At 46.4% G+C, this 12,118-nt stretch overlaps 1 protein-coding gene across 1 annotated transcript in view; it reads left to right on the top strand.

Annotated features, from left to right (window-relative positions):
* Positions 1-8,031, top strand: part of NINJ2 (ninjurin 2) — a 52,169-nt gene extending 44,138 nt beyond the window's left edge. The window contains exons 4-6 of the mRNA XM_017804617.1: positions 4,348-4,579; positions 5,969-6,152; positions 7,021-8,031. Coding sequence (XP_017660106.1) covers positions 4,348-4,579; positions 5,969-6,132 — 396 coding nt within the window. The 3' untranslated portion in view covers positions 6,133-6,152; positions 7,021-8,031. The remainder of the gene's footprint in view (positions 1-4,347; positions 4,580-5,968; positions 6,153-7,020) is intronic.
* Positions 8,032-12,118: the final 4,087 nt, after the last annotated feature.

The following is a 12,118-nucleotide window of genomic DNA, read 5'->3' as shown; positions in this document are numbered from 1 at the left end:
TCCCCATCTTGGGAAAGTGCTGCTTACCGGTAGGTGCTGTTTTCCAGCAGACATGCTGGCTCTGCAACAACGCTTTCAAGATGAACTTGGTGTCTGACTGCCAGATCCAGGTTTCCTTTCTTTGACACATTATAGAGAAAAGGCAGTGATCTCCACTTTCCCAAGGGGAATGCTTTCAAAGCGACTAGAAAGACACCAGCTCTAGCCTGATGACATAAATCACTTTGATGAGCCTTCAGGTATGTCCTGTGACTTGACTTAGGGTTCTGTTTGCCAAAAGGGAATCATAATCTCCTCAGTGATCCCACACAACCTCCCACAGCTGTCTGGCCAATCCTGCTACAGGGAAACCCAAGTTGCTTGTGAATCAGTTCCTGAGCTGCAGCAGTTTACAGGACCGAACTTTTAAACAAAGCAAAAGCAGAAATGGTCTTCAGAAAGCAGTGCAAGCATTCTGGCAGCTAAAAAAAAAGAGTCACAACCACACATTCAAACCCCACAGACACAGTAGTTCACTGGTGACAGCTATGGCACAGGCATCCCAAGTAAATCCATCCCCCTGCATTAATCCAAATACCAGGTCTCTGAAGACTCCTGGTTTGTTTAAGCCTCTCCTTATTTGAGACGTCAGGCTTCCATTTCTAGCTGCTGGACTAGACAGAACACTGAGGGCCAAAGCCATAAAACCCCTGGATTTCTCTAACTTTTCCTTGCATCTTAAGTGCGTCATGTGCTGGAGTGTGTCAACAGAAAGGCAATGAAGCCAGTGAAAGGACTAGAGCACAGGTCCTATGAGGAGAGGCTGAGGGAGCTGGGGTTCTTCAGCCTGGAGAAGAGGAGGCTCAGGGGAGACCTCATCACTCTCTACAACTCCCTGAAAGGAGGTTGTAGCCAGATGGGTGCTGGGGGGCCACCCATCACAAATCTTAAGCTACCCAAGTTTAGTGTCGAGCTTTCATCAGCCTTTATCCTTTTGGCAATCTTTCTGGATCTGTCTGGACTGAGAGAGGTTTGAATCTGGAGTCACACCTTTTCCATTGCAAAGGTTTCCCAGTTCCAGTTACTCCACATAGGAGAGCAGTACCTGCCTGTGTTTTCATGTCCCAAACAGGAACATGCTGTCACACTCATCCATGCAAGAGAAGCCCACAGGAAAGCTGTCTATTTTCATTGCCTGATCATCTGGGACACAGAGCTCAGTACGTTGCAACTCTGCCCCATTTCACACTCCAGGTAAAGGAGCATGGGGGCAGCTCAAAAGGAGGACGTGTTTTCATTCAACAAGAGCTCCTGACTTGCTTTATTTTTCTCCACATAAGCAACTAGAAACAGATGTCTCAGCCTCCTTGTACCAGTCACTCATTTAACAAAAGCTCTGTCCTGTTTGTACAGCGTCCTTGTTCTCACACCCTTAACTCATCATTACACAGAGATAAATTATCAATGCTCAGCCTTGTGATGCTGCAAGGAAGAGGGCTGATTCCTCGGGAATAAGGAAAACAGCACATGAGAGGGATCAAATCACAAACCTCGCACCATTTCATATTAGTTCCTCTCTGTTTCAACAGGATCATGTGCTTTCAGGCCAACTGAGAGAGAGTAGTATCTCAGTAAATATTTTTAAAATGTGTTCACAGGATCTGATCTTTTGCTGGCCTCCTTTTCTCAAGATGCAAGATGCCTCTATGCTGGCCCTGACACCACACTGCAATGTTTAAGTCTTGAACACCTACACACTGCCTTGGAGTTCTTTGCCTCCTTACAGTATCTTTTAACTTCTACCTTCCACAGCAAGAAATACAAGCTTTGCAAAAGAACCACTTAACCACAGTAATATCACTGTCAGAAACTGCAAGAATTACATGTTTTAAGCTATCACATTAAAAAAAAAAAAAAAAGAAAATCACTCAAAGTCCTTTTCTACCCCTAGCTAGCCACTTCTTAGGGATCACAGTTCACCAATAGGTCAGAACAGACACGGTCTTTCCTGCTCACTTTTTCATACGTGGCTTTGTCACATGAAGGTGACCACTAGAGTGGGGCCACAACCCCCTTTCAAAATTGAACTCCAACTTCAGCATCGGACACACAACCACACACAGTGCTCTCCCAGGATCACTGGTTTTGCTCACACTTTCCTGGCACAGAGAAAGCCACTCTTGCACAGGGATGCACAAAGAGACCCAAGACCACAGCATAAAGCACTAGCCATGACCCTTCCCTAGCGTCCTGCCTAGAGCATGGAGGAAAGACTACATTTTCTACTTTACATGGTACAAAGAGATGAAAAAAGCACTTACCATTTGATGTAGGCATTTCCAGTATGCACCTCAAGAAATCTCTCTCACCACTTTGAGCAAAAGAAGGCCCCTCAGGCCCAGCCTGGCCTTTACCTCTGATTTTAAAGGGTTCCCATCAGACAGTGCTGAGGGCAAGGCTGCTGGTCTTTACTGCAGCTGACAGGAGGCTGATTACCCAGAACCAAAGTCTGTCTGATATATCTAAGTGTTGGGGTTTTTTTCTTTTTAAGGTAAGAAGAGCATAGCTTGCTGCAGATAGATCCAAATGTTTTGTAATTGTTGCCTTTGCTGGTGGTTTATTACCACCTTATGATGCTCTGGGTGAACTGAAAACTATCATCCACTTTTCTGACTTTTTGGGGTTTTTTTATCACTTGGGTCAAGAGAGCTAACAGGTGAACTCACTAAGAGAAACACAGAGAAAAGGTGGATGGCTCAGCCAAATTACCTACATCTTGCAATTAGATTAAAGGCAACCAGGTGATTTGGCTCTTACAAATAGCTGTTTCTTTCCACTGACAAAAAAATGTGCCTGAATGATTAGTTAAAGTCAGGTGTGATGGATCCCACCCCTTGTCTTGTTGCATTTCGGTGCCTGATGTTCTGAAGAAATACTGCCCTTGGTTTCAAAAAAGAAAGTGGAACATCCCATCTGCTCTAGCACCTTGTCTAAGACAGAAGCCAGCAAAAAATGTTCAGAGAATCATAAATCTCTTTAGGTTGGAAATGATCTTTAAGATCATCAAGTCCAGCCATTAACCTAGTACTGCCAAGCCCACCACTAAACCATGTCCTCAAGTGCCACATCTACATGTCTTTTAAATACCTCCAGGCATGGTGACCCAACCACTTCCTCCAGGCATGGTGACCCAACCACTTCCCTGGGCAGTTGGTTCCAGTACCTGACAAGCCTTTTGTTAAAGAAATCTTTTCCTAATATCCAATCTAAACCTCTCCTGGTGCAACTTGAGGCCATTTCTTCTTGACCTATTGCTTGTCAATAGGACAAGTGCTTGTCTTAAGAGACTGGCCCCCGCTTGGCTGCAATCTCCTTTCAGGGAGTTGTAGAGAGTGATGAGGTCTTCCCTGAGCCTCCTTTTCTCCAGGATAAATTTCCCCAGCTCCCTCAGCTGCTCATAGGGCTTACTCTCTAGAACCTTCACCAGCTTCGTTGCCCTTCTCAGGACTCGCTCCAGCACATCAATGTTCTTCTTGTAGTGAGGGGCCCAAAACCAAACCCAGCATTCAGGATATGGCCTCACCAGTGCCCAGTGCAGGGGGATGATCCCTTTTCCAGTTGTGCTGGTCACACTATTTTTGATACAGGCCAGGATGCCATTGGCCTTCTTGGCCACCTGGACACACTGACAGCTCATGTTCAGCCAGCAGTCCCAGGCCCTTTTCCATCAGGGAGCTTTCCAGCCTCTCTTACCCAAGTGTGTAGCACTGCATGAAGTTGTTGTGACCCAGGTGCAAGACCCAGCTCTCATCTTGTTGAACCTCATGAAATGGGCCTCAGCTCATTGATCCAGCCTGTCCAGATCCCTCTGCAGAGCCTTTGTATCCTCCAGCAGAGCAACACTCTTGCCCAGTGCAGTGTGGCCTGCAAACTCGATCCTCTCATCCAGATCACTGATAATGACATTAAACACAATACCCAACCCAAAGAGATCTCTCTCTAACCCCCTGTAAGTTTGAGGCTTGTCTGTGCCCTGAAGGAGGAGAATTTAATATTCTTTGCAAAACCCCTGGCTTTGGATAATCTATGCTATTGTAACTCTGGACGAGCTTGTTTTCCACAAAAATACCCGGTATGTTTTTAACCTTGCTGAGCTCTTGATCACCGCAAGTATCTTGTCCCTATTAATACCATGAGGTGGCTCTGAGGGGAAACTGGATGCACTCAACACATTTAAAACGCTCAACTTTGACTCCTTCCCAGGCTTTCTAGACAAACCCCAAGGAGGAGGCAGCACCCCGTGTGGCACAGATGTGTCTGCTGGTTTAGCGGTATCACCAGTTCATGGGATTTCTCCTGTCCCCCCAGGGCGTGAATCCTCATCTCCGGATCAACGGGCCGATGAACATCAACCACTACGCGACGAAGAAGAGCGTGGCCGAGAGCATGCTGGACGTGGCGCTGTTCATGGCCAACGTCACGCAGCTCAAAGCCGTGCTGGAGCAGGGGCCGTCCTTCCAGTACTATGCCACCCTCATCGTGCTCATCAGCATCTCCCTCTTCTTCCAGGTGATGATCGGGATTCTCCTCATCATCACTGGTAAGGTGGCCACTGAAGGCTGTGCACCCTCACAGGGTGCTGCAGGGGCAGAGAACCCCATGGCTTGGCTGGTGTGGGGGTGGAAGGGAGAAGCCTCTTTTCCCAAATCATTCCCTTCTGGCTCCAACAAGGGCTGCAGAAGGGTTGAAGGCAGCTTGATGCAGGCGATAGGGAGATCTGTGTCACTGCTTTTTGAAGTGCTGAGTGGGTTGTTTTTCACTTGCACAACATCTCTGAGCACACCTCTTCGTTCACTTTCCCACTGCTGACCCTTGGTCACAGTGAAAGACCTGGGTTTTGGCCAAGGTGGGCCATTTGCTGCCCTTGCTGTTATATGCTCTTTCAAGTAGCTCTTGCAGACACTACATTTTAGCCTTGAGCTTTTAGTCTCACTTGAGCTGTGACTTAACAGAACAACTTAGGCAGAGGTATTTCCTGTATTAACCCCACTTTAACCAATTCCACAGTTCTCCTAGTGCCATACAGACAGTATATTAACATCAGCATTTCAGACAGGCTTCCCCAGTGCTCCATCTGATACAGGAGCTGCTATATTTCCACCTCCAACACTGCTCAGTATTAAAAGCCTGCAGAATGCTGCATTTTCCTGTATATCCTATGTGGGCTTTTATGTGGGACAGAGGATTGAAGGCTACGGGACATCCTGTGATGTGTTCCTTCCCCTGCCCCACATGCCACAGCCTTTCCTGGTGGCAGCTGTGGTGGATGGAGCCAGCTGTGAGGAGAAAGGGCACAGGGGACCACAGCTGAGAGCAGGGAGCTACAAGGCTGCTGCTTACATGGCTTATTGGCCAGACAGCCTCCGTAAACCTGAATTCCTGTTGTCTAAACAGGTCAGTGTCCATCACCTAGGGATGATCCCATTTATGTACCCAGATACCTTCTGGTCTGTGGGTGAGGAGGGGGTTGATAGCTGTGTCAGATCACATATATGAGATCTGGGTGTCAAAGAGGAACAGGCATCCCCACCCAAGTACAACATTGCTGACCTTGTCTCTCATGTCACACAGCCTTCCCTCGCCATGTCCCATGGCCATGCAGTACAGGGGGCGTGGCACACGTCTGGCTCGTGTGCAGCAGTAACTTGGCTATTTAGGGTTGACCCACTGCAGGGCCACGGCACCTCCACGGCAAAACAAATACATGACATTGAAAAAAAAAAAAAAGTGTTTTTCTCTGTTCCGTTCTTCTACATCATCTTAGAGCAAGTTGTGGCTCCTGTTAAATACCTGGGACTATTCTCCCTGCTCTGTGGCCTCAGTGCCCAGGGGCACCGTGGACATTCACCAAGCAGGGAAAGCTTGTAGGGGCTGGGGGACTTGGAGTCAATCTGCAAACCTCCCTCTCTTTTTGCACTGTATCGCACAGCTCGTTTGAACCTGAATGACATTGCAAAGCAACCCCGCCTGAATATACTCAACAACGCTGCCACAGCTCTCATCTTCATCACAGTCATCCTCAACATCTTCATCACAGCCTTTGGGGTACAGAAGACTGGCCTCTACCCTAACAGGAATTTTCGACCTTATTAAGTCATGGGGCACGGAGTCAGGTAAGAAAGGGGTGAGCTCCCACCACTGCCGGCCCCTGGGAGGGCTCTCAATTTCAGAAAATATCATTGTAAGGTGGAGAAGGCAAAGATGCACAAATTAACAAAGCCTGTCTAGAGGCATGTTGCTGTCCCACAAGAATCTGGGGCCACTGAACAAATTCCCTCAGAGAAGCAGGATTTCTCCTTTAAAGCAAGACCACCAAACATCCCAGTTGCTGGGATTTATCAGCAGCAAGTGGTTTTTGGAAGGCTGCAGACTTCATGCTAGATACAAATTGCAGTTGTGGATGGGAGCTAAACTTGGGAAAGAAAATGCATTCTGGGAGGTATCCAGAGATGGCAGCACTATTAGCAGAAGAAAAGGAATGTCCTGGTTAGGCCAGGGTAAAAGAGCCCTTCTCAACAGCCAGTGTGGTTTGGCACGGACTCTTAAGAATCCAGTGCTCATTTTCAACAGTCTTGTTAATAAGAGTCCAACCAAATGCCTGGGTTCCCATGTCAGGTCAGTGAGGGAATGACACGTTCTTAGATCAAAAGAACTTTAGGTCAAGAAGTAAAGGTCACAGCTCTTGCTAACATGGCCTGCAACATGTAAACACAGTTTAAATGCAATATACTGGGGCAACAACCAACAGGAAAGCTCAATAGACATACGATATGATGAGGAAGGATGCAAAGGTCAAAAGCCTCTATGAAAACACTGCTTGCTTGGGATCCAGAAGGGTGCAAGTGCTGAAGAGCAGCAGCCCACACGTGTAGGGGTGGTCATGGTGTTGAGTGACCCAGTATGCTGTGACTGCTCCTCTCTGGCTACACAGCACAGAGGAGCCTGCCCTGACCTTACTGGCATTTCTTATCTTCCCTGCAGGATCTGAGGAGTGCAGTTGGAAGGAAAAGCTCTCCTCCACGTCTTCACTGACCTCAGCAGGAGCCCATTGACAAATCCAGAAAACTGGGTTAAACTTTCGAAACTCTGTGTGTCATGGTATACTGGCCCCCTCCTGTAATGCTTTTGCTGTTCTGAAGGGGTGGAAACATCACCTTTCCAAGCTAGAGCAAACTTTGCAAGGGAATAGCAGCAGGTACATGGTTTCAAAGCACAGTTCTGTAAATCTCATCTCTTACTGCTTCACATATTCAATATTGGCTCATTTGGTAGAGAAGACTGAATTATTTACTTTCAGTAAAATACATAAATAAGGCTAAATAAATAAGAAGAGTCCAGCTTTTTTTTCTTGTCTCAAATGTAAGTCTCTCTCCTTAAAGCAATTCTATCTAATAGTTTACATCCCAAGTGTTGGAATGGGTTTCTCACACTAAAAAAGAAGTTCTCATGGGAGGACAGAAAAGTGTGTGCACGTCAACATAGTTAAACCAGTTCAAATGTTTTCCTAGTTGTTTAAAATTAAATGCAACACAGTTAAGAAAACAATCAGGTACTTCCAGCATTGGAATATTAGCAATCAGAAAAAATACTTATGGTCTGATGTCATCATCAGGGACCTATCAGGAATGATGTCAGAATGGCCTGACAGTATTTAGTAGAAAATGAAGAAACATTATACTTAAGGAGACAGTCTAGGCTTATTGCCACAACGAGAAATGACAGTTACTTCATTAAATAATCACCATTATAGTTTAAGGTCTTATCAGTAATACAAATGTTTTTAAATATATTGATTTTATATTGGTAATGCTGGAAATTCCCTTGTACTAGAACAATTTGTTTCCTTAAAAAAAAGATCCTTTGAATTAACAAGTTTTGGGATTTTTTTGAAGGAGTAAAAATTTCTGATTCTAAATTTAACTTTGTAGTCATGCTAAGAAATGGATATTTTAATAGCCTTCTGTAAACCTGTTAAAACAATTACATGCTCTTCTGATTATTAAATGATTTTTTTCATTGTACTGCAAAATCAGAGTTCAATATGGATTTTTAATTTTGCATATCCTTGCTACCACTGAGACAGAAATGCCATGAAAACATCCTCATAGTGGTCTTCAGGAGCTACTGGAAGTGTCTGACACTTAGAAATAGATACAGACAGATTTCATTTGTATTCTGTATTTGGCTTTACAGAACTAAATTTCACTGTAAGTCACAGGTGGTGCTTTTTTCTGAAGAGAGTGTGAATGATCTTGCTTAGAAGGTGGTGGGTAAGGCCACGGGCCAGCATCAGCTGGTACCAGCAACTGACTTTTTGGCAGCTGAAGGAAAGTTGCATAAAAAGAGGAGGGTGGAAAATACCAGTTATGTATTTACCAGAATTTAAAGTGGCAAAGCTGAGCACGGTCTGGGATCTGTTTGGTGGAGCAGGCAAAGACTTGTCCTCCACTTTATCTGGGGGATGACAGGTCTGGAGTGACACTGGATTTGCTGCTTAACTCAGTCCTTGCTCTGTGCCAAGACTGACAGCAGACAGGGGTGGATGTTTCTGGGAAGCCTGTTATCCTGCTCTCCTCCAGAAAAAGGCTTCACTGTAGGGGTAACCAAGCCACTTGTAGGCAAAGCAAAACCACAAGCTAAGGGCTCTCAGCCACTACTGGCCAGCTGGGCTCATGAAAAGGTAAAATGTTATGCATTCCGTGTGCAGATCCCAAACCCTAGGACTCATTGCTTCATGGAGCAGGAGGCAAAGCAATTAGCATTGATGACTGAATGTAAAGAGAGGGAAAAAAATAAAAGGTTCAGCTGGGAAAGAAGCAGTGAGAGGAATTTCCTTACCAGATCTTAACTTCATCATTGTTTCAGAGAGCTACTAGATCAGGTATGACAGTACATGAGGCCTGCCTGAGCAGAGAAGGTTTCCTGTCACTCATCCCAGACAAGCAAAAGACTGGCAGCACACCAGAATATTTTCCCCCCATCACCTTTAATAATAATAATTTCTCATTATAATGAAATCACACTCATTAGCAACCTTGGCTGCCTTTTCCCCTCTCCATGTCTGACTCCCATTCCTGCCAAGCTTTTGATACTCAACACACAGCTGAAGCAAAAATGGGCCAAAATTTAACCTAAATAAGCAGCTGCTGTGAAAGAGTTGACCTCTCATTTGTGTAGACTGTGCCAAGCACCAAACCTGGGTCTAGGCTCTCACCTGTGGTCTTCTCCAGCAATTTTCCTCTGCTTGCAAGGAGGACCACTTTGTTTTCCACATTCTCTATGATCACACCACACCTGTGCTTTGGTGGGATGTGTATTTGTTCAGTGTTTCCACCTTGTTCCACATGACAAACCCAAGAAGACAGGAGAAATACTGTTGTGTTTCCATCCCACTTTCTGCAAACCTAGAGAGACTGAAACAGGTCTCACTCCTGGCTAACCTTGCTTGCTACATCTCCCACTCACTTCCTGCTGCAGAGTTCTTGCTGCCTTGGGCAGAAGGTGATCTGTCTCTCTGGTATTGCCTATGCTTTTGGTTATATGAAGATAGAGGAGCAACACCTGGTTTCTAATCCCTGCTGCATGGTGATGTGGTTGCGAGTAACACACAGACAGAAGTGAGCTCTTGTAGGAAGACAATGTATTTATAAAACATGAGGGAGAATCTGTACATCCCCCAGCTCCAACAGAGAGGTGGCCCAGGAGTTGTCTTGAAGGCACAGAGCCACTTTAAGGCAGGTAATTCAAAGGTACAACTCAGATTCTCAACACAAGGCATCTGTATCTAAAAAACAATCAACTTCAGACATTTGTAGGCAATAAGAAGAGATGTTCATACTGGGCAAACATTAAGACAATGACAAAACAAGTAACATTATAATTTTCACACAAAACATTTTGCTCAGAATAAAAGCCAGCCCTTCTTCGTTCCCTTTGCTGACCTGCAAAACAAGCCCCAGCCCCACAGTTCACAGTCCTGAAGACAGAGTCACATTTCTAGGCAGAGCCCCCTTGCCCTGCACTGCGCACTTGGGGGCCCAGGCCCCAGAGCCTGGTCACATCCTGCCCCAGGGGAGGTCTCCCTTGAACCATGGCCCATCATCTCCCCAGCCAGAGAGCTTCCAGAGCAGCTTGTTCCTGTCTGATGCATGGAAAATCCCAAACTACTGACTTCCTCCTGCCTTCGAGGCAGGACACAGCCAGGATCCATATCAAGGCCAGAAACTCAGCACAGCTTCCTAAAGAGATCCTAGTGAGAGAAATGTGATCAGCTGCTGGGGGGAGTCAGTCCCATGGCCATGGTGAAGCCAGGTTCCCTCTTCCCTCTGGGAGCTGTGCTGGACCCAGAGATGATGCAAGACATATGACACTAGTGATGGGGCAAACCCCTGTGGTTCTGGTCTGGCCACTACCCTGGCTGGCCGTGTCCTTTCACTACATGGCTGTGGGACTACCTGCTCCTGCTGGGCTTCCTGCTCTCCCTGCCTCCGTGACTCTGCCTGGGGAGAAAAACTGCATGCAGGTTGTTTTGGAAGAGGGACAACAGCCCCAGAGCAAAGCCCAGCACTGCTCCTGCAAGGTTTGCTGCTGGCTGGCAAACTGAGGAGAGTGTAGCCCCCTCTCTCTCTACCTGCACTGGTCTTTGAGCATGTGGGCTGGAAGACAGCTTTTGTCCCCATAGGCTCTCCAAGCTCCCAATGGAGACTGCCAGCTAGTGCCAATTAGTATTAATCATGTTTACTACAGCAATGCTTAAATACCAACTGAGAATTCCCACTGTGGTAGAAAGGGAAGAACATTTGAGATGGCAGCTTTGACAGCAGGGACACTGGCCATCAGGAAACGGGACTGAAAACCACTAACTCCTTACATCTCCACCAAGGAGCCCTCACGAGGTAGTTCTGCTTGACACTGGCCTGGGTTACAAGGTATGAAGGAAGGAGCACAGTCTCAACTGAAAAACGGAGGCAAAATCCTCAAATTCTGCTGGCAGTGCTGCAATGAGTGCTGCTTTCCAGTCCACTCTTTGATGACTGTCCTCTCTGGTGGGGAAGAGGGGCTACTCATATCATCATTAAGGCAAGTGAGTTACCTTCTGGATGCACCTAATTCTTGCCAGCGCCTGCAGATGAAAGCCAGCTGCTGACTTTAGGTGCTGCAGACCACATCTACAGCCAGATGTGAAAGCACGTGGTACAAATAACCCTTCCTCCCTGTGCCTGACTTACAGGCTGCCACTGAATCCATCAGCTCTCCATCTGCAAAATGGGCATCATGCTGTTCTCAGCCTGATGGGGCCAGACAGCTGGTCCTGCTATTGCCTCACTGTGTCCCGGCATTCGCCCTTCCCGATAGCCTCTCCCCATTCCACAGGGATTGCGTGACAGAGCCAGCCTGGACAGGCTGTGGAGGCGCAGTCCTGGAGCCTGGAAAGCAGCTCACCTGCACACTCGTGGGGCTGTTCCTGTGTTTGAGTGAAGCACAGGCTCTGACATGCACCGAGAGCATGACTGACACTGCACATTCCAGGCAGAAACAGAGCTTATTGCAACATTGCATCACAAGGCCCTGGCCTCCTAAACTCCTATAACACTTTTTTGGAAAAAAAAAAAAAAGAAAAGTTGACTGTTGTCAGCCTGTTTCCTCTCACCCCAGCTGCAGTGACTAATTTCTCAGTATCTACATGGGTAAAGTACTCAATAGGAAGACTGCTCTGGCTTGGGCAGATGGCTAAGGCTGCCTCTTCTGGGATACTCAGTGTCTTCATTCTGGCAAATGCTCTGTGGAGTCAGAGACACAGCTGTCTTTTGTCTACTTCTTATCGTGGCTGCACACTGCACAGCAAAACTTTCTTCTATCTGGTTGCCTTTTTCTAACTCCATCAGTCACAAAACCCAGATTGATGCAAGCAGATGATTTGACAAGATTTCTATCTCACGTGCCAGAACTTGCATGTTCGGTTTTCTACAATAGTGGAACTTGATGGACTTGTCAAGCACCACAGAACCAGTAACAAATGAATGACTCCATCAGCAAAAAGCAAAAAAAAAAAAAAAAAAAAAAAAAAAAAAAAAAAAAA

The sequence above is a fragment of the Lepidothrix coronata genome, unplaced genomic scaffold (genome assembly GCF_001604755.1).
Source record: "Lepidothrix coronata isolate B3197 unplaced genomic scaffold, Lepidothrix_coronata-1.0 Scaffold10, whole genome shotgun sequence".
Lineage (NCBI taxonomy): Eukaryota > Metazoa > Chordata > Aves > Passeriformes > Pipridae > Lepidothrix > Lepidothrix coronata.
The sequence above is the reverse complement of the archived record's forward strand: the minus strand, read 5'-3'. Positions and strand labels throughout refer to the sequence as shown.